Here is a 21985-nt window from a genome sequence, read left to right on the forward strand (position 1 = left end):
CGCTACTCCATAGGATTGGGGGGAATATGCCGTAATACACTGTGCAACAATGTCCTCTTTCAAAAAAAAAAAAACGTTCTAGACCATTGTTAATGTACATACTCACCGCCGCCATCTGATCGGATGATCTTAGGCTTCCTTCCGAAGTAGTTCTGGCAGATCGATACGTACTCCTCTTTGGCTTCCGAGTTTTCCCTCAGCACGTAGACGACCGTAAACCGGCTATGTTCATCGATCAGATTCATAAAGTACCGATTACCATTGACGAATATTTCGTCAATGCGATTACCGCTTGGCGTGATATTGTTGAACGGTCCACACAAATCTGTGTGAACTAGATCCAGAATATTCTTTGACTTCTTCTCTACAACACTGGGGAAAGGCTTCCGAATAAGCTTTCCTTGAAGACAGGTTTCACAAACTTCTTCTTTTCCGCATTTCGTCACCTTCAGTGGTATGAGGTTCTCTTTGTTTATTTTGTCGATAGCGTCTACATCCCGGTGGCCAAATCTTCGGTGCCACAAATGACGATACTTCTCAATGTGGCAGTCCCCGACTGGCTGCATCGCGCGTTCGGCTACACTTAGCTTGTATAAATTTCCGAAACGTTCGCCAACTGCAATAACACTTCCCGAACCGTTGACTATTTCGCATCCGGTATTCGTGAAACGCACTTTCAAACCTTTACTCGCCATTTTTCCAATCGAAAGCAAATTACTATCCAAACCCGGTATAAATAGCACTTCGGTGGTGGTTTAACCATCACCAGATAGTGGTCAGAGTCGATGTTAGCGCCACGATATGTCCTGACGTCGATAATGTCGGAGAAGTGCCGTCCATCAATCAGTACGTGGTCTATTTGTGATTCTGTCTGCAGTGGTGATCTCTGTATTTGTTGGAAGTAGGTGCTGCGAATGACCATATTCTTGGAGGCGGCAAAATCAATTAGTCGTAGGCCGTTTTCTTTCGTCAGCCGGTGAGCGCTGAACTTCCCAATAGACGGTCTAAACTCTTCCTCTTGGCCAACCTGAGCGTTCAAATCTCCTATGATGATTTTGACGTCGTGGCTTGGGCAGCTGTCGTACTCACGTTCCAGCTGCGCGTAGAATGCGTCCTTATCATCATCAGTGCTTCCGGAGTGTGGGCCATGGACGTTGATTCCCAAGTAACCAAAAGTTCCTTTAAGAGTACGTTTTTCGCTTAATCAGCTTCACTAAGCTGCTGAAGCGAAAATCGTACTCTTAAAGGAACTTTTGGTTACTTGGGTTATGCTGAAGTTAAAGAACCGGCCTTTGATCCTCAACCTGCACATTCTCTTATTGATCGGCTACCACCCGATCACGCGCCTTTGCATACCGCCCATCACTATGAAAGCTGTTCCCAGCTCGTGTGTGCTGGCGCAGCTCTGGTAGATGGTATGATTAACTCTAAACGTTCGCAACATTGATCCCTTCCAACAAACCTCCTGCAGCGCTATGATACCAAATTCACGGTCCTTGAGCACATCGGCGAGTATTAGAAATACTAGAATAAGAGATCGGCGAAGACGCCATCTTGTTTCCAATCAAACCGTCATAAGCGGTTCCATTTCGACTTGTTTACTTTTTGCATCCATAAGAAGCAAGCAAAAAGTTCAAGTGCTGCCAGTATCATTATCACGATTTCATGCATTTTCATACGTTGCCATTTCGTCAGTTTTTCACTCCGCCGGTCTCTGGTTATAGGGTAGCTAGCGAGTATGCGTGTGCTCCCGATGAAGTTGAGAGATTTGCAGTTCCACGAACCGAGTTTTCAATCGCTAGTCCCTTTTTGTCGCAGTGGTCTTCGCCGATGGTTCCGGTTCGTACGCTCTTGTTGATTGTTCCATTCGTGAGATTTTCCGGTTACCCGATCTTCCCTAAGGTTGCTCGTATCCCGGCCAGCACCGAGGCACCGAGCACGAGGAGGTAGGGATAGGAGTTGCTGGGTAAGAGGCTAAGGACCGCGAGACCGGGTCTATTTTATTCCTCCAGATACGCGAAGTACCGATGATTAGAGATGTCGCAAATTAATCGATTACTTCGATTAATCGATTCATCGTTGTGATAATCGATTAATTTTGAATCGATTATTACCCAACGATTAATCGATTCAATAATCGAGAGGAATCGTGAGTAATCGATTAGTTACTAATCGATTAATCAGGATTTTACGACATCATAAAGATGTCGTATATTAATTGATTATTTCGATTAATTGATTCATCGTTGTGATAATCGATTATTTTGCATCGTTTACTATACAATGATTAATCGATTCAATAATCGACAAGAATCGAGAGTAATCGATTAGTTACTAATCGATTAATTAGGATTTTACGACATCTCTACCGATGATACGCTTTACCTACACCCAAAAAAATCTGCACGTTGTTTCCACCTGAAAAAGTACGTAGATTTTTTCCACCTGAATTTCACGTAACTTTTACCTGATTTTTTGATAGAATTATCATTCTACGTGAAAATCAGGTAAGTTCTACCTGAGTTTTGGATAGAATTCACCGGACACGTACACTCCAAATAATCTAAACGTTGTTTCCACCTGAATTTTCAGGTACATTTTACGTGCACACGTAACTGCAAATGCTTCAGAAAATTCAGGTGAAACTTACGTGTCCTGTGAATTCAATCAAAACCTCAGGTAGAACTTACCTGATTTTCACGTAGATTGAAATTTCTATCGAGAAATCAGGTAAAAGTTACGTGAATTTCAGGTGGATAAAATCTACGTACTTTTTCAGGTGGAAACAACGTGCAGATTTTTTTGGGTGTAAGTTTCACCTGAATTTTCTGAAGCATTTGTAGCTACGTGTGCACGTAAAATGTACCTGAAAAATCAGGTGGAAACAACGTTTAGATTATTTGGAGTGTACACTGAGGAAAATGGAGGTATGATTTCCAATCAAACGCCTTATGAAAATTTGCCACAAAGAATCGGTACACTGAAAATATTCCACACGACTGAATAATGTTCTTTTCCACGAGGATCTAACGTGTTTCTACAATCTGCATTTTCATCAATGAACCACGTTGAATTGACAAGAAATTAATTAGATTTAATACTATTTGAACGAACTGTAAATTTTAACGTGTTTTGAACATGATTATATGCAGCTGTCATTAGTGGTGGCAATAACATGGCGAGAATTAAATGTTCGTGTTGAAAGTCAAGGTAGAATCGGTCTCTACTGTATTACAATTTCGCTTGAAAAAGTTGCGGCTATTCAATCGTTTATTCATGATTGCATGAATAAACAGTATTCAAAATGGTAAGTTCATACTATAAATCTATTCTAAAAACGAATAAATAATAGTCACTTTTAAGATGAACTCCAACAACAAAGATACGCCGCCACTACTATCTATCAGACAGGAAGAATCCATCAAGCAAAACCTGGAAATCTTTGTCCCGGATTCATAAACCATCACAGATAGTTTATTATATATGCAGACTATAATTTATATTATTAATTATGTACATAAAAAAACAGTTTAAATAAATCAAAAGTTATAAATAATACGCGGCATGAATTTCGACGATATATGGAACAACAGGATTACTTTGCAATCTAACGTGTTTTTCATTTTCATTCTCAGTGTTGGTCAATTGTATCGAGCGATTCATATTTTGACACTTGGGACTGGATTTACACGTTAATCTGGTATGTTTCTCAACTAGTGAAAATTCACATGTGAAACCATTAGCATGAGCGTGTAGAATATTGTCAGTGTATGAATAGACAAAAGATATTTTAGTTACTAGATAAAGATTGTCGCTTCGGTTCCCTTTGTTCTGCTGTCCGAAACAAGTGTGGTATCAAACTATCAAATCGCATGTATTTTTCCTTCATTGACATTTAGATCCCCTATCCTCGCCAGCAGAAGATGTTCCGGACAGCGACGACAGCGACAATCTTTATCTAGTAACTAAAATATCTTTTGAATAGACCAATGCAAACTCTAACTTAATCTCACTTATTTTGACAGTTCACAGAGCTTGTTTACAAGGTGTTAGAAGAAAAATCGACGAAGGGAAAATTAAAATTCATATTTTTAGTTTAAAATTGCTGTGATCCAAATATTTTAGTGTTATTCTTTGCATTCAGCATGAAATCAATCGCAATGGACATCTACATGCGAATAAAATGACGGAACAATTTTATCGGAAGCTACGCCCGCAGGCTAAGGGGCAAGCCAGAGTAAACGCGACTAGCGATGCGACACGACGCGACTCACGTAAAAGAATAACAATCATTATCAACAGGCTGTCAAATTGCACTGTCGCGTCGCGTCGCATCGCACGTCGCGTTTACTCTGGCAGCCACCTATTCTTGGAGAAAAAGCTCTGTGAACGGATCAATCAAGGTAACTCATTTTGCACTCACCGCATCAAAACAACGGCAGCACTGTATATGCATATTTCTATTCGTGTGTGTTTGACAGAACATGTCTACGGTGGCGCAATCTGTTCATTTCATAGCGGCAGTTTTTGCTTATTGATTGGTCCACTGTCAACCTACGTCATCATGCACTGGTCTATTCCAATATGTTGCCTTATGAATGATGATTTTCATTTAAAAAAAAGGTTAAGTGCGGCAGACTGGTGCTCGAACCATGGACGTCGAGGTCGGGAGGCCGGTATGTATACCTCACGCCCATCGACGCTTGAGTACTCGAGATGGTAACTGCAAAAGATATTTTAGTTACTAGATAAAGATTGTCGCTTCGGTTCCCTTTGTTCTGCTGTCCGGAACATGTTGGGTACCAAGCTGTCAAATCGTATGGATTTTCCTTCTTTGACATTTAGCTTTGACATAAAAAGCGGTATAAATTTATTTCGGATAGACAATAACTGCGTATAAGAAGCACTGTTGTTGGAATAATCGGTCGAAGATTCATAAGGCGCCAGTTATGTTTACTTTGAGTAAATTTAAGAATTGATTGTGCGAATAAAAATTTTGACCGAAAAGTTCAATTTTTTCTGTTTTGATTTTATCAAACTTTTTCCATTTTTCTTCGTGTACCAGCAATAGTTAATAAACGTATCATGGCGCCATCTCGGTTTTCGACAGAGTACACTTAACTTTTTTAGATCATGCTTCATCCACTGAACCAAAACTGCGCTGTCAAAATGCCGCCTTTTTAGAACTCTTTTTAGAACAAAACACTGTGCTCGCTTGTGTCAGTGAATTTTTTTTCGTCGCATCGAGGGGCGTGCAGAAGTTATATTTTATTGACGTAATCTTTAAATTTTGTTTTTCAGTAATAATATAAGAAACATTCATATGCCCAAGAAATAATACGTATTCAAAAAAATTATCTTTAATATCGGATTAACAACTTATTTTAACGCACATAATTCGTTAAACAACTAGTTTATATTGAAATTAATCAAATCTATAATCAACGATTACATTATTATGAATCGTATTAAGACCTTTGAGCGCACCCCCCGAATGTGCAGACGTCAAGCTGCAGTGGTGGTGCGAATAGAAAAGTCAAAAAAGTGACTCCTCTTGTTGGCCGCCGCTGCGGGTTGCATTTTGTTCCGGCTCGCGTATCGAAAATTATCCGCACGAAAAATAAAGTTCAACACGTCGCGTTCCGCTTCCATCATCTTCCGATTCTGTTGTTTTCCCGTGAAAGTCGGTACTCTGGGTGCAAAAAACGGTACGTTTCGTCGCGAGTTTCGTTTTGTGTTTCGGTTTCGGACGATCGGTCCGCAGATTCGGTGGCTGTGATTCTGGAGGACAAGATAACTGTGGTCTGTCATATTTTTATTTTCTGCAAGCTGCTGCAGAACGAATACTCATCGGGGGTCATCGTGCGAGGTATTTCTGCCGTACGCTGCAAGGAACAGTTGGCAACGGGGAAGAAGGGCACGACGACGATCTTCGCTGTGGTGCGGAAGAGGTACGGTTGAGGACGAGTGACAAGAAACCAACGCAAGGTTTGGTTCTGTAAATTGAACTCAATTTTTTGTTTATCTTATCAGTATTAAAGTCGCCTCTTGTGTAGCCCTTACTTGCAACTATTTTGCATCGTAATAATTATTGCTATAGATTTTGCAGTTTTGTTGTGCTGTAACTGATTGTGATAAAAGTGCTTATTTTCTCAAATGTAGAAATAAAAGCTTAAAAGTCTTATAAATGAGGTTACAAGAAAATAACTTTATTATAATATTATAGGGTATTTGATTACAATCACTGGGAAATTAAAGTTTACTATACTACATACATAACAAACATTCAAACATATTACATGTTTTCAAACCCCCATACATTAGAAGAACAAAATCTGCCTCAGCCAATATTAAATATTTTAATATTATATTTTTAAAAAATATTTTAATTATAATTTTACAATATTTCTTTCTTAACCTGTTGTAAGGAAAAAACTGACAGATTTACGATTAATTAAGATTAATAAATAACAAGAATAATTTTTTAATACTTTTTTTGATGCTTTTTTTGAAAATAATTTATCTGGTTTTGTATTTATAACTACACGAGTCACTTTTCGTAAGACTTTGTAATCTTTGTGCAATCGCAGTCAAGAGCGAGACACTGAAGATAATCTAACTGTGGATGTCGAAATACGTATCCGTAAGGATTTCAAATGGGTGGAAATAAATGGGATGGTAAAAACTGGTCTTCCTCGTGTTTAGAATAATTTTCTCTTCAAGTACATTTTTTTCCACTTTGATGTGTTTTATGACTGATAACGTGTCATTATTGCTATCATAAACTACTACAAGAAGAGTAAGAAAAGAATAAATAACTTGATGATGATGAATTTCTTTGTTCAAAATTTAGAAGGTTTTTCTCAAATTCAGTTATTTCCGTATGGTGTGTTTTGTAGTCATGCGTCTTACCGTCGAACAACGGAAGGCCGCTAATTGTGTGTTTTAGTTTCTCATACACTGAGGATTGAACATATCGCTCACAGTGCTATTTAACATTATTCGCAGAATTGCTTGATGTTTATTCTGACAAAAAATAACAAATGAACTTATGCACTGATAATGATTCTTGTACTACTCTGCGTTAAGAATAGAAATTTAGTCTAAATTTAAAATACCTTCTATGTTTTAATTTGATTAAACCATTTGAATGTTTTAGGAATCTTGTTCGGCCTGTAAAATAAAATCCTAAAATGGACACGGCCAACTCAGCGGAAGATGCCGTGAAAGACGTGATGTCGGCTGAAACTAAAGATGAGCAAACTCCAGCCAAAAAGCCAGAGGAAACAATCGAGCAAACGGTGGACGCAGCGGAAAATGGTGGCACAGCCACGTCTTCTAGTGAAGTCGAACAGGAAGAGGTACAAATCGACAAAAATGCTGCATCCGAACCGGAGCAGAAGACTGAGAAATCTAGTAAAGCGGACACTGCAGATAGTACTGCTGAAGAGGAGGAGGGTGCGATGGATGAATCGGATGAGAAGTTCGAGGACGCCATCGATTCCGAGGACAAATTAGAAGCGGAGGTGAGTACTATTAGTAATAGAAAATGGGGCACGATTGACACATAAGCTGTTTCTATTATGGAACACTAAAAACGCTCAGAATATCTTGCGAATACCTTGGCTTGCAACATTTGTCAGGTTTTTCTCTTCATAATTCCAGAATAAAATTATTTATTCATTATATTATATTATTTTTTAAGCAAGGGTAAATGGAAATCTGCAAACACACATCTGAGTAGGTAAACTCAGGTAGTGTGGCGAATATTAGGGTACTATATAAAGGCTCACCCGACCCACTCAAACTTCTCGTTAGTCCGTACGCACAAGGCATTAAAAACACATCGACTTCATAAGTGAAAACCTCACCACCCGTCGATAGCAAGTCATGACAGCAACCTAACGGTCTCTATCAGTAACTCACGTAGAAGACGAGCACCCCAGCAACAACCATCGCGCATGGACTACAATTTATTACCTCTATATTCACATACTGAGGTTTGTTGGTTGATGTGTTCACCGTATTCCAAATATCCTTGTCCCGGCACATCCTCTCAATGAGGTGGCCCCTAACGAGCAGCATGTCGTTTCGCTCAATATAGAATCGCGGGCATGCAAACATCACATGTTTTGCCGACTCCACCTTGCCCATACATTTCGGGCACTCCGCAGATTCTGCGAACCCGAACCTATGCAAAAACTTATTGAAACAGCCATGTTCAGACAACACATGTGTATGGTGGAAGTTGATCTGATCATGCTTTATATAGACCCAAACACGATTCATTCGTAATTAGCCTGTGGGTCCAACGACTTTGACTGTGGTATCCCATGCTCTTTGCTATTTGAGAAACGAGGCTGCTCTCTTTTGGCACGCCGCACTTGCACCGAGTTCCTTTCGTTAAAGCACTCCATATTTTCCTCTAGCAGTATATCTGTCGGCATCATCCCAGCAAACTCTCATACGATATGGTGCGGCATTATAGTTGGTTTACTCTGACCAATTTCTTGAACTTGTGTACAATCCTCAAGAGCCTTGAACAGTGGCGTAGCCACGAGGGGGGTGGTGGGGGGGTATTTGGACGTAAGGCCCCCAACCCCAGACACAAAATTTTTAGAGGGAACCTTTTTTCAAACCTTCTCGAACTAAAAAAATGTTCAGAAAACCCCCCCCCCCCCCCCCCCCCCCAAGACCAACTTTCTGGCTACGCCACTGGCCTTGGACCATGCCGTTTCGAATAATAGACTACGCTACTTCCGATATAAATTAGGGAATTCTTGGGGCAATCAGGAAAATCGGCAAGAGAGAAAGTAAACAATTCGTATTTAAAAAAAACTGATTCAATGAATTTCTGAAAAAAAAAGTGATGCATGAATTACCGAAGGAATTCCTGAAGGTATTTATTAGGAATTTCTTCGAAAATTTCAGAAGAAATTCTTTCAAAAATTCTTTCAGGTTCTCCTTTGATTTTGATTCTCCTGAAATGTTTTTAGAAATCCTTCAAAAAATTCTTGTGAGAACTCTTCCAGGAATTTCTTCTGGGAATTCACGTTAGAATATTCTTTTATCGATTCCTCCAGAAATTCCTTTAGTAAGTATGTAATTTATTTGGAAGTTTCTCCTCTACCAATTCCTCCAGAATTTCCTGAAGGATTATTTCAATGCTTTGGGATTTTCCTTTAGTAATTCCATCGGATATTACTTCAAGGATTCAGTGGAAAACTTCTATAGGAAATCTTTTGGATATTGTTCTAGGTATGTTCCATATCTGGGCCTCCAGTAGCCTTGGGAGCAAAGGCGTAGGATTGCCAATCCGGAGATGGCGAGTTCGATTCTCGGTCCGGTCTAGGAAGTTTTCGGGCTCGAAACTTTCTCGACACCCTGGGCATAGTTTATCCATTGTACTTGCCACTCAAGATACATACTCATGCAATGGCGGGCATAGAAAAGCCTTCAATTAATTACTGAGGAAATGCTAATAGAATACTAAGTTGAAAAGCAGGCAAGTTCCAGTTGGAATGTAGAGAAGATTGAAGAAGAAGAAGAAGAAGATGTTCCATATCTAACAAGTTCAACATAGCAGTCGGGTCAATTTGTTTCTAATTCTATGTTATGTTACCATCATTAACATTATGACGTTTCACTTTTAAGTTCAATTAGTTTTAAGATTCACAATCACTGACATTCCATGACCCAAGAACACTTATCATGTCTGTTACACTCTCGATAGGTAACATACCGTGAGAGGAGTTTTTCGGTAGCTGTTACGATAATGAACTGATTCGATGATAAATTTCTTTTAGTAAGCCCCAATTTCGGGGGCCACCTGTTCTGATGATGCATTTCAACTTGTTTTACACAGCTGTGCGAAAAAAAATATGGTCCTCAACATAAATGAGCGAGAACAAAGCGTTTTATCAAACCCCCTCGAATATTTCTTTTTTTTATCGACTTGTATAATACAAGTGCGATAGTTTTGTTTTCATGGCTTGTTATGATTCGAAGAGGTTTTTGCCTCTCATGTTCGTCCTGTTCGTCGATTTCAGGAAACCTTGCCCAAGAACATGACATTGCCTGTGTGTAACCTAACATTTAAGTAATAAAAGAAATAAAATAGAAATTTTGTACCGTGATGTGCCCTAATTTCGCGCGCGCCCTAACTTCGCGCATTATAAAATCATTTATTTTTTTCAATTTTTAGGTGCCAGTCAAAATTGAAAAATCTGGAGGATTACAAAATATCATTGTTGTTGAATGTTTTTCACGAAAAAATTTGAAAAATAAACTTGGTTCAGTACACCAAATAAAATTATTTCAATTTGATCCTCGCATCGACCGCCATATTTGCTTGTGCTTAGCACAGCATCGAACATGACCCAAGTAAACAAATGATTTTACTGTACAAAACTGGCTACTTTTTGGAAATATTTGTATCCATTATGCTCTGTTGGATATGTTTATTTGTCATTAGGGGAAAGTGGGGCAAGATGGCCATCCTAAGCGGTAACCCTTGTAAAATAGTGAAACTCTTTCAAAATCTGCTGATTTGTCCATGAAACACCTTCATGATAACGCTTCTTTGATATAAGTATCAATATACACTGATTAATGACGTTTCAGTATCTTATAAACTGGTTTTAAAAAAGGTGTTTTTATTATGCCTATATTTACCATATGGGGCGATATGACCACCCCCTCGGGGCAAGACGAGCAAAGCCTAAAAATTATATAAAAAATTTGCTAAATTTATTTAGAACAGGGGACTCTTTTCCTGTACTTCCATGGATTATGTACAAATGATGTTTCGCTTGAAAATGACGAATTCCATGTTGTTTTGTAGACCACTGGCTCTACGACAATATCAAAATTTGCCAAAAGCTGATTTTTACGAATAAATCTATATTCGTTATTCTAAATTATCTCTGATTCAAGCAGAAACTCTTTTGATCATTTTTAAAATGCATTTAAGGGTTAGGCGACTTTTAATCCTGGAGATGACCTTGTTTCTAATACAGTTGGCAATACCGCCCCAAGCCGACATATATACAAAGATTTTTATTCTATCGATCATTATGACTGTGAATCTCCTCAAATTATTATTGTAGATAGGCTATAGTTATATAAAAGCCTTGGTAAATATCAATTTGTGCTAAAAAATCAGTAATTTAGTCTTCAATCCTTAAATAATGTAACCACAGAATTATAAGAAAAATCAAATTTCAACTAAACCATCTTCAAATCAATATTACAAGAACAAGTGAGGTTGTCAAAGCGCGTTTTTCAGTTGTATAGCCCTTTTACATTATTGTTAATCGTCCCTCGTAATAATAATGTGAATATAATGCTCACTTAAGTCATACTTAACGTTGGCTGTCTTGCCCCATATGGCGATCTTACCCCACTTTCCCCTACTATTGAAAAGTGTAAAATTTTTTGTATTTTATGTTTATTTAGACTTTTGCTTTGTGCGCGAAATTAGGTATATGAGAGTAATTATGGTGCCTAATTTCGTTTATTGTTGTTGCGTAGTTTCATTTCTTCTTCTTCTTATTGGCAGTACATCCCCACACTGGGACAGAGCCGCCTCACAGCTTAGTGTTCATTAAGCACTTCCACAGTTATTAACTGCGAGGTTTCTAAGCCAGTTTACCATTTTTGCATTCGTATATCATGAGGCTAACATGATGATACTTTTATGCCCAGGGAAGTCGAAACAATTTCCAATCCGAAAATTGCCTAGACCGGCACCGGGAATCGAACCCAGCCACCCTCAGCATGGTCTTGCTTTGTAGCCGCGCATCTTACCGCACGGCTAAGGAGGGCCCCGCGTAGTTTCATTTGCAACATTCTAATGAAACAAAAGCAATATAATACACAGGACAGTTTTACACTGAATAGAACCCGAAGAGTTCATTCCCTGTCCATGGATAAGGGGCTTGACGTTGATATTTCAAGTGTCTTTTTAAAAGATTTTTATTTTATTTTTATTTTTGTTGTTTAATAGAGTGCTTTTTTCAAACAAAGGTTAAGTTCAACACTAAATAAAAAAATAAAGATATTTTTCCATTTTTTATATCTCCTTCACAAGAATATCGTTATTTTAATGGTAATGGTTTGAAAATAAGCTCCGTAGAGAAACTTTTATCACATCTTACTTAAATAAGGTTAACAGTTATACCAAACACTTGAGGTACCATGCCTCCAAGTTAACTAATGGTTAGTGTCGCACGATCTAACAACAACTGCCTATTGGTAAATTTGGAGGTGCCGGCAGGGCTCAGTAGGGGTCTAACTAACATAACTCTAATACTAACAAGACCCTGAAACAAACGCTTATCCAAATAGCATACATCTATTTATACTTGTAGTAGTAGCTAACAATAATTCATTTTGTACCCGTATAGCTGAAGTAGAATTTTAGTAGTGAAAAGTAGAATTTGTAGATGTACTAATTTGGCATTGGAGATAGTGAATGTATCTATTATATCTTCTCGATAATCTTTTTATTTCAGTCTCTCTAGCTGCATGGATAAACGCAAAAAAAACTGTTTCTCTCTTCCTTTTATTAGGTTAGTTAGAGAAATTAGCGGATATATAGGGGACATGACTTAGTGTTTCTCGTATTAAGACAAATTCGCTGACCTTTACCTTATAATAAAATAAATGACCGATAGTAAAATAAATGACTGAAATTTAAAAATATCAAATAAATAATAAAAAACGAAAATAAATACATGACCATCGGTGGACAGAAAGACAAGAGACAGAGTTCTGTTTAGAATAGTTAATTGAGACCATTGCACTCACAAGATAGAGAATAACTAGTACCACTATTATTGCTACAAGACTAATAACTTGACCACTTACGGAAATGAGGATAGACCATATGATGCGTTCATCCACTATTATATTGTATACCCTGAATCTGAATAACTGAATTTTAGACCTCATTATTTTAATAAATAATAAAGGTTTGAATATTAGAAAAGGGAATAGAACTTGACCAAAAAAAGCAATTACGGAACAACTGGACAGAAATTTTGTATAATGATCACTATTAGACTACTGAAACTTTAACATATGACATTACTGTGACTGATAGGATACAATTAACTCGACGACGTATTGACAAACAGCCGATACTCAACCGTGTTAAAATAAGGAAAGCTTTTCAATGTGTCAATTTATTACAATAGTACTTAAATTAATCTATTTTGAAACTACCCTACCAGAATGATATCATTACATCTTTATTCGAAATTGTTACTTGGAAATGGCAACAGTACCACCCGTTGTCAACATAGACTACTATTAGGTATTGAATGTCGTCTCCAAGGAACTAATAATTAAATTTACATGTTAACTACTTATTCAGAAAACATCTATGTACATGTTGAGCTTCCATTATTTGTTCGGTTTATAATTGACAGACTGTAGAAAGAATAATGTATCGGTATGATCACAATACAAACCCAGGCCGCAGTGACCTAGTGAGCAACATAGCTTGAGTCGTCTGCTAGTATTGTGCATCACATGGAGAGCCCAGCCTTGATAACAGTCTATTAAGACTACAACTGGTCAACTCTCGAAAAAAAAAAAAAAAAAAAAAAAAAAAGAATGGAACCCGAAGAGTTCATTCCAATACGCTTTTTTATCTTATTTTCAGGAGAATAACCACCGACATCGACTAATATTGACTTGAAAAATCTTATAGATCAGTGCCTGAGCAATAGCTATCAAATCCGATGTGTTTGATGCTAAAATGTGCGATGTGTAAAATGATGCTAAACTTAAGATAAAACTACAGCAGCTTTTTCGATAATGTATATAATATTGAAGTAGGCTGACCAGATCATTTCGGTGGAAAAACGGGACAAACGCACTTGCAAAACGGGACATGTCAAAAACCACAAAATTCAAGAACTGTGGAAATTTCAAAATTTATGGGCCTAATTTTCACTTTCCGTGTAAATTTTAGAGTGAATTTTTCACCACCAAAACTTTCTACTAAGTACCCTAACATTCTAAGCATTAAGTCAGTTGTGGAAAATTACTGACCAGCAAATATTTCACTCTTCAAAGGAGCGTGGACAAAAAAAATGAAGGAACAAAAAAATTTTATTTTAATTCACTAAGGTCTAAGGATTTTATTACTGACCAATATCAAAAACTTTTCCAATCCTCAACAATTGGAGATAACAAAAAATAGTCAAAGTATCCTTTTTGATTTACAGTTCAGAAAACGTGTCACAGGAGTTGGCCCCTCATGCATTTTTCAAGGGAGGAGGGGGAGTTTCGTTTTCCTAGCCCAAATCCCCTTAATCCCGCCCTTTAAAAATGCATGGAGAACCAAATCCCGTGACACGTTTTCCGAAATGTAAACCAGCCTTTAATGCAAGTGTGGGCATTAGAAAGATAAAAAAAAAGAAAAACTCAAAGGTGCAGCCCAATCGGGTTGTACGCAAAGGTGACGTAGGACTACGTAGCTATTCGAAATTGATAGTATTTGCCATAATAATTTGTGTCGTTTTATTAACATTGAGCAAACTGCTCGGAGGCTAACTGAATCAAGAAGTCGAATAGTTGTTCCCAGTTGGATGGACTTTGAGTCTCTAACCGTGTAAATAACATGACTCAATGGCCGCTGAAGCCACTCGACTGGCTTTCAGTCGGGGACATCACAATCCTTACTTTGCCACGAACGCTTACATCGCGGGCGAAGACCAAACGTATATATTTATATATATTTGTGTTTGGTTTCACGCCACTTCTGATTCTGCTTATTTCTCCTTTATTTCGGCCATTTTTGAGGATGGTGTCCTCCAAAAAGGTCTTTATGCATACAAAAGAAGGTTGATCCGACAATCCGATATGAACTTTCTTTAAAGTGCAAAACTCAATCGTAACTAGTAAATTTGATGGCGCGGTGGAGGGAGATGATGCAATTAATTTGAACGGGTGGAATCACTAACAGCAACCAAGCTACCACGCTAAACCCGATGCCGCCGAAACAATCCATTTTCGCAATTAACTCTTTCTTTCCATAAAATACTGGTCCTGAGAAGAACCAATTTTCTTTTCCCAATGCGTCTTTCCAATAACTAACTGCATCCAAACGCTTGACAGCACCTTGCGTTAAAATTGTCCGACCGCCTTCGTGCTGCTGTGTCCGCTCCGCTGCATCGAATGTCGTACCGAATCCCGATCAAAACGGCTCGCGCGCGCCGAATAGCAGCTTTCTTGTATTTAATAAATTATGCCCGTTAGCCCCGCCCCTTTGTGATCTAATATGGGTGTTAATAAAATGTGCACTCATAACGATTAATGAAGGGGCGGGGCTAATGGAATTACTTCATTAGATATAAGAAAGCTGCTTTTTGACGCGCGCGAGCTATTTTGATCGAGATTCCGCAGCAGACAACGGACCTTTCGGAGAATGAATTCTAAAAATCACTATGAAATTTTCTCGATTCTGAATTTGATTATGAGCTGTTGAATATCTAAGATGCGTATTGTTGTGAAGAGTAACAACATAAATTTGACTCAAGACAAAGTTTCTTCATATTACCAAACATTATCTCTTGGCATCTGTCTGTCCGAGCGACGTTCACCGATGGGTGGTTGCTGTAGATAGTTTCCACAGAGGTGGCGTCTTCATTGATTTTATACAAAAGAAGGTTGATCCGACTATCCGAAATAAACTTTCTTCCAAGTACAAAACTCAATCGTAAATAGCGAATTTGATAGCGCGTCGGAGGGAGATGATGCAGTAAATTTGAATGGATGGAATCACTAACAGCAACCAAGGTACCACGCCAAACCCGATGCAGTCCATTTTCCCGAAACAGTCCATTTTCGCAATTCACTATTTCTTTTCATAAAATGTTGGTCCTGAGAAGAACCAATTTTCTTTTCCCAATGCGCCTTCTGTCCAATAACTAACTGCATCCAATCGCTTGTCGACACCTTGCGTTGCAACTGTCCGACCGCCACTCGATGATTTTTCGCTAAGCCTCCAAAAGTTGAAATAAATTTTCAGCATTGCCACCCACTCAGTGCTGCTGTGTCCGCTCCGCTGCATTGAATGTGGAATCCCGATCAAAATGGCTCGCGCGCGCCGGAAAGCAGCTTTCTTGTATTTAATAAATTAAGCTCGTTAGCCCCGCCCCTTTGTGATCTGATATGGGTGTAAATATAATGTGCACTCAACGATTAATGAAGGGGCGGGGCTAATGGAATTACTTCATTGGATATAAGAAAGCTGCTTTTCGGCGCGCACGAGCTTTTGATCGAGATTCCGCAGACAACGGACCGTTCGGAGAATGACAAATTCTAAGAATCCTATGAAATTTTCTCGCAAGATTCTGAATTTGGTTATGAGATGTTATTTATCTTAGATGCGTATTGCTGCAAGAAATAACAGCAGAACTTTGATTCAAGACGAAGTTCCTTCGTATTACCAAACATTATCTCTTGGCATCTGTCTGTCCGAGCGACGTTCACCGATGGATGGTTGATGTAGATAGTTTCCACTGAGTTGGCGTCTTCATTAATTTTATACAAAAGAAGGTTGATCCGACTATCCGAAATAAACTTTCTTCTAAATTTGAATGGATGGGATTACTCACAGCAACCAAGCTACCACGCCAAACCCGATGCCACCGAAACAGTCCATTTTCGCAATTAACTCTTTCTTTTCATAAAATGTTGGTCCTGAGAAGAACCAATTTTCTTTTCCCAATGCGCCTTCTGTCCAATAACTAACTGCATCCAATCACTTGTCGACACCTTGCGTTGCAACTGTCCGACCGCCACTCGATGATTTTTGCTGCTGTGTTCGCTCCGCTGCATTGAATGTCGAACCGCTCTCTGTGGAATCCCGATCAAAATGGCTCGCGCGCGCTGAACAGCAGCTTTCTTGTATTTAATAAATTAAGCCTGTTAGCCCCGCCCCTTTGTGATCTGATATGGGTGTAAATATAATGTGCACTCATAACGATTAATGAAGGGGCGGGGCTAATGGAATTACTTCAGTAGATATAAGAAAGCTGCTTTTCGGCGCGCGAGCCATTTCGATCGGAATTCCGCAGACAACGGACCGTTTGGAGAATGACAAATTCCAAGAATCCTATGAAATTTTCTAGATTCTGAATTTGATTATGAGATGTTGTTTATCTTAGATGCGAATTGTTGCGAGGAATAACAGCAGAAATTTGACTCAAGACGAAGTTTCTCCATATTGTCAAACATTATCTCTTGCCATCTGTCTGTCCGAGCGACGTTCATCGATGGGTGGTTGCTGTAGAAAGTTTCCACAGAGGTGGCGTCTTCATTGATTTTATACAAAAGAAGGTTGATCCGACTATCCGAAATAAACTTTCTTCAAAGTGCAAAACTCAATCGTAAATAGCGAATTTGATAGCGCGTCGGAGGGAGATGATGTAGTGAATTTGAATGGATGGAATCACTAACAGCAACCAAACTACCACGCCAAACCCGATGCCACCGAAACAGTCCATTTTCACAATTAACTCTTTCTTTTCGCAAAATGTTGGTCCTGAGAAGAACCAATTTTCTTTTCCCAATGTTCCTTTCCAACTAACTGACACCACAATTTGTAATAAATTTTCAGCATCGGCACTGGCGGTGCGGGATCGCCACAGTGCTATTTTTATGGTCAACCTTTTCTTCATAAGAAATTCTGGTTCGTTGAGGTTGAATGATCTGCAGCAACACGTCGAGCACCACCACCAATGCGATGGATTTCCTTTGAAAATGTCATTAGCGCCTCCGTGATGCTGTGTCCGCTCCGCTGCGATCGCTCCGATGCGTCTGCTCTGCGTAAAATCTTGTTCAAACTGAGGATTAGGTCCAAACCCGCAAGTGATTGATTTTTGATGTCTGTGCTAGTGATGCATGTACGTGATTGGTTGGTTGACCTATTTCTAAACTTTTTATCAATTTTCGATAATAAATAGTTAAAATTCAGTATTTTCATATAAATACAAAGAAGCGTTGACTCATCCTTGATCGAATGGTCCAAAAAAATTGAAAATCCATCGAGAAACGGCTTAGATATTAAGGTTTAAAGTCTATCATATTTTCGTGACGGTCCCCGATTTTCGCAATCGTAAAGTGTAACCCAATATAGAAAACACAGACGTAGTCCTACGTCAAAAAATATCAAGACAAATGCGAAAAGAGTAATACACTCTGAAAAATCTTCACGTCATGTTTACCTGAAAACAAATGTGGTTCTCATCCACCACACTTTTCACGTAAGAGTGACCTGAATGGCATGTAACCTGAACAAAACTTAGCTTCGGTGAGTTACGTGATTTATCAGGTGAATCTGACTGGATTTTCCAGTACTAATGACGTGAAGTTTGAAAGTAGTTACGTGTTTGATCAGGTGAACCTTACGTGATTGCTACGTACTGGTTACGTGAACTTTTAGTGAAAGCTACATGATATCAGGTATGCTTTGAAATATATTACAAAATTGTTTTTTTTTTAATGAATGCAAAATAAGTTAGTAACTGCCAGCTTCCGTAAATAGGAAACCTCTTCGCGTTGCTGATGCGCTTGATGCGTTGAAATGCATTTGATGCAAAATGATGTCTTTAATATTAGACAAAAAATTCTGTCATTCGGCAATTGCACTTCGGAGTTATCGCTAAAACACTGTTGGAGAACAAATCAACGAATGTCGAATGAAATTTATCAGATTTGGACAGCAATGTTGAAACTAGATTCTATCACAAACATTGCTGCTATTTCCGATGTTGAACCAATCAAAAGGTAGTACATCCTTGGACGTTGAAATCTGAAATAATTTTTTTATGCTAACGCTACCGAAAAACTGTAGTTCTAGACTTCATGTAGCTTAAACTTCTTCCAAATCACTTTTCTACGAATCTTCTAAATTTCATGCGACTTCCGTTGATATTTTTTCCAAGGAGGGAACTGAAGGTTCGGAAAATTCTCGCCTAATTACACCTAAAATATCCTTTACCTCTGCGAAGCCTAACTATGCTTAGGTTATGTATCATTCATTCTTACGTGATTGTCAAGTCACTTCCACGTGAAAAGTATGGTGGATGATAACCACGTTTGTTTTCAGGTAAATCTGTCGTGAAGATTGTTTACAATGCTGGTTTTCCGTAAATGCCGAAGCTGCAATCACACTAACACAATCTCACTTAAGTTGTTTACGAGTACATACAAACATATTCACCAAGATTTTTAGTAAAAGTTACGTGAATTTCAGGTGAACATTACCAACGTCACGTAACAATCGTCGTTTGTTCAAGACAGTTCAGTTACTTGATTTTTCACGTGAATATGACGTGATGATTATTTAGAGTGTAGGGTGGGATTATTGATTTCCCGTGCCAAAGCCCTTTTCCATGAATAAAAGTGAGGACAAATCTGCGGATAAGAATAACAATAATCTCGACAAAGAAGAATCATTAATAAGAAATAATTTTAATTATTTTCATGAATATGGTTGGCGCATGTGAATAAATATCAAATCTAATCAATTCACAGTTCTTTTTGATCGAAATTAATTTAAATGATGCTAAAAGTAGCATCACATGTTTGGTAATCTTGTCCATTATTTAGGTTCTCCTGTGCTTCCAAAAAGGGCCACACATATGGAAGCTCCTGATCTGTAAACTAGCTTTATAGTACGTGAGAACCAAATCCGACCAAATTTTCACTCGGTTTAAAACTGAATGATTCTTAATTACTGTGGAAGTGCTTAATGAACACTGCTGCGAGGCGGAAATGTTCCAGTGAGGGATGTAATGCCAATGAAGAAGAAGAAGAAAGCAGATTTGAAAAAAAATATAAGATGTGAGAAATGAAGCTGTAAAAAAAGTCGAAAAAGAACTTAATCTGGAAATTATAATGCTTCTGCGCTTCATTTTATTCAATTAAAGATGAATAATGACCTGATTCTCAGGATATACTTCCCTACCAAGTTACCAGTTCCATTGACTAATGAAATTGGCCAAATTTTAATGCCATTTTGAAGCTCTTTGGAAGAATTAATGAAAAAACGGGACAAATTGAGGATTTTTTAGATTACGACGGGACAGCACAATAAGGTCTTAAAAACGGGACTGTCCCGTTAAATACGGTACGTATGGTCAGCCTATATTGAAGATGTCTTGTATAAAATACATATTCAAAGATGTCCTGTGTAATAGATAGCGGAATTTAAGACTTTCTTTCATGACATCTCGAAAATTTAAACTTTTTTTATACACCAGCTAAACATTGCTTATACAATGCCTTTTTTCTTAAAATGTGGTTTATATTTCAGAAGAAAACGATATTTTAGGAATTATTAATTAAAATTCATGAAGTAAAATCTAAGCAAAGCTCCAGGGTCAAATATAGGGGCATACAATTTCGAATAAAGAATGGGTCACTGACGGCTGTCTGATACCGTTATTTGTATATTTTGAACAATGGATGCATGCTTCTATTGGTCAATTGATTAAATTTCATCAAATCAATAACGATATACCCTCTCCTTAGCCGTGCGGTAAGATGCGCGGCTACAAAGCAAGACCATGCTGAGGGTGGCTGGGTTCGATTCCCGGTGCCGGTCTAGACAATTTTCGGATTGGAAATTGTCTCGACTTCCCTGGGCATAAAAGTATCATCGTGTTAGCCTCATGATATACGAATGCAGAAATGGTAACTTGGCTTAGAAACCTCGCAGTTAATAACTGTGGAAGTGCTTAATGAACACTAAGCTGCGAGGCGGCAATGTCCCAGTGGGGGATGTAATGCCAACGAAGAAGAAAGAGAAGAATAACGATATTAAATTCCAAACATTAGCGAAGTTAGGAACACTTTTGCGCGAAATTAGGAAGTATCCTAATTTCTTGCGCGAAATAAGGAGCATAAAACGGTCTCAGATTCATACCCCATTTTTTTTAAATGGCAGCAAAATTAGCAAGTAACATTTTTTTGATAACCTAGAATCCTTCTACTACGTGATGCAGTAGCAAATGTTTCCAAATGGCCACTACATGTTTTTTAATGAACATTTTAACTTTGTCAGATCTTAAGTGCGCGAAACTAGGATACTTCACGTTACTTTTAGTTCGAGCCATCACTATCCTGTATACATCCCCCCATTTGTCATCCTACTCAGCTTCCCAAAGCAGGCTTTCTTACTATGTTTGATCTTGAAGTTTAGAGCTCTGCTCGCTGTCTTGAACGCCTGAAGTCTATCGATACAAATTTCGAAGCTGCAATCACACTAACATAATCTTACTTAAATTTATTGTTTTCGTTTGTATACAGTCATATTTACCAGGATTTGAATAATCATAATATAAGCAACGACCCCTGAATAAGACATAATTGTTCCGAAGAACGCAACCACAAATCCACAGAATAGTGTGATAACCCCCAGAAGGATTATTTTAGGGTTCACAACATCGCTAAAATTTAGCAATTAGTGGGCTAACGATTACATATTTTTATGCTATGTATAATATGTACCGTGCTGTGCCCTTATTCCGTTCAACTAAGACAATGCGCTATGTCTAAAAGCTCTAAAAAATTGCCGTTTAGTATTTTGAAGCTGCAATTTCGCTACATAGTTTCATTTTCTATATACAATCGAAAATAAAATATGTTGGGATGCATTCATAGACTTAGGCTCCGCTAGTGAAAACAAAATTGACTAATTATGTGGTCTTAATTCCAATCATCTGAAATGGCATTGTTCCTAATTCCGTTCATTCGTGTTCCTAATTCCAATCACCCGAAAAACATTTGATTTTTGGAGATGCTAATACCAGGCATCATTTTTCTCACAAATCCATCTTTTCATTTATTATAATATTGCAAATAAAAAGCTTAAAATGTAATTTCCTTCCAAATTTAAATTACAATGAATGATATTTCCTTAGTATAGCCAAGTTGACTGTTTTTTCGTTTGTTTCACTTACCA

General features: G+C 38.1%; 1 protein-coding gene across 5 annotated transcripts in view; it reads left to right on the forward strand.

The window, feature by feature from the left end:
- Nucleotides 1-5517: 5517 nt before the first annotated feature.
- Nucleotides 5518-21985, forward strand: part of LOC134226655 (uncharacterized) — a 232398-nt gene continuing 215930 nt past the window's right edge. For 3 of the 5 annotated variants that reach the window (XM_062707551.1, XM_062707554.1, XM_062707555.1), the window contains exons 1-2: nucleotides 5518-5951; nucleotides 7160-7526. In XM_062707551.1, the coding sequence (XP_062563535.1) occupies nucleotides 7194-7526 (333 nt within the window). In that variant the 5' untranslated portion in view covers nucleotides 5518-5951; nucleotides 7160-7193. Of the gene's footprint in view, nucleotides 5989-7159; nucleotides 7527-21985 lie in introns of all 5 variants that reach the window. The other 2 variants (XM_062707552.1, XM_062707553.1) reach the window with 2 other exon arrangements.

This window comes from Armigeres subalbatus, chromosome 3, assembly GCF_024139115.2.
Source record: "Armigeres subalbatus isolate Guangzhou_Male chromosome 3, GZ_Asu_2, whole genome shotgun sequence".
NCBI lineage: Eukaryota > Metazoa > Arthropoda > Insecta > Diptera > Culicidae > Armigeres > Armigeres subalbatus.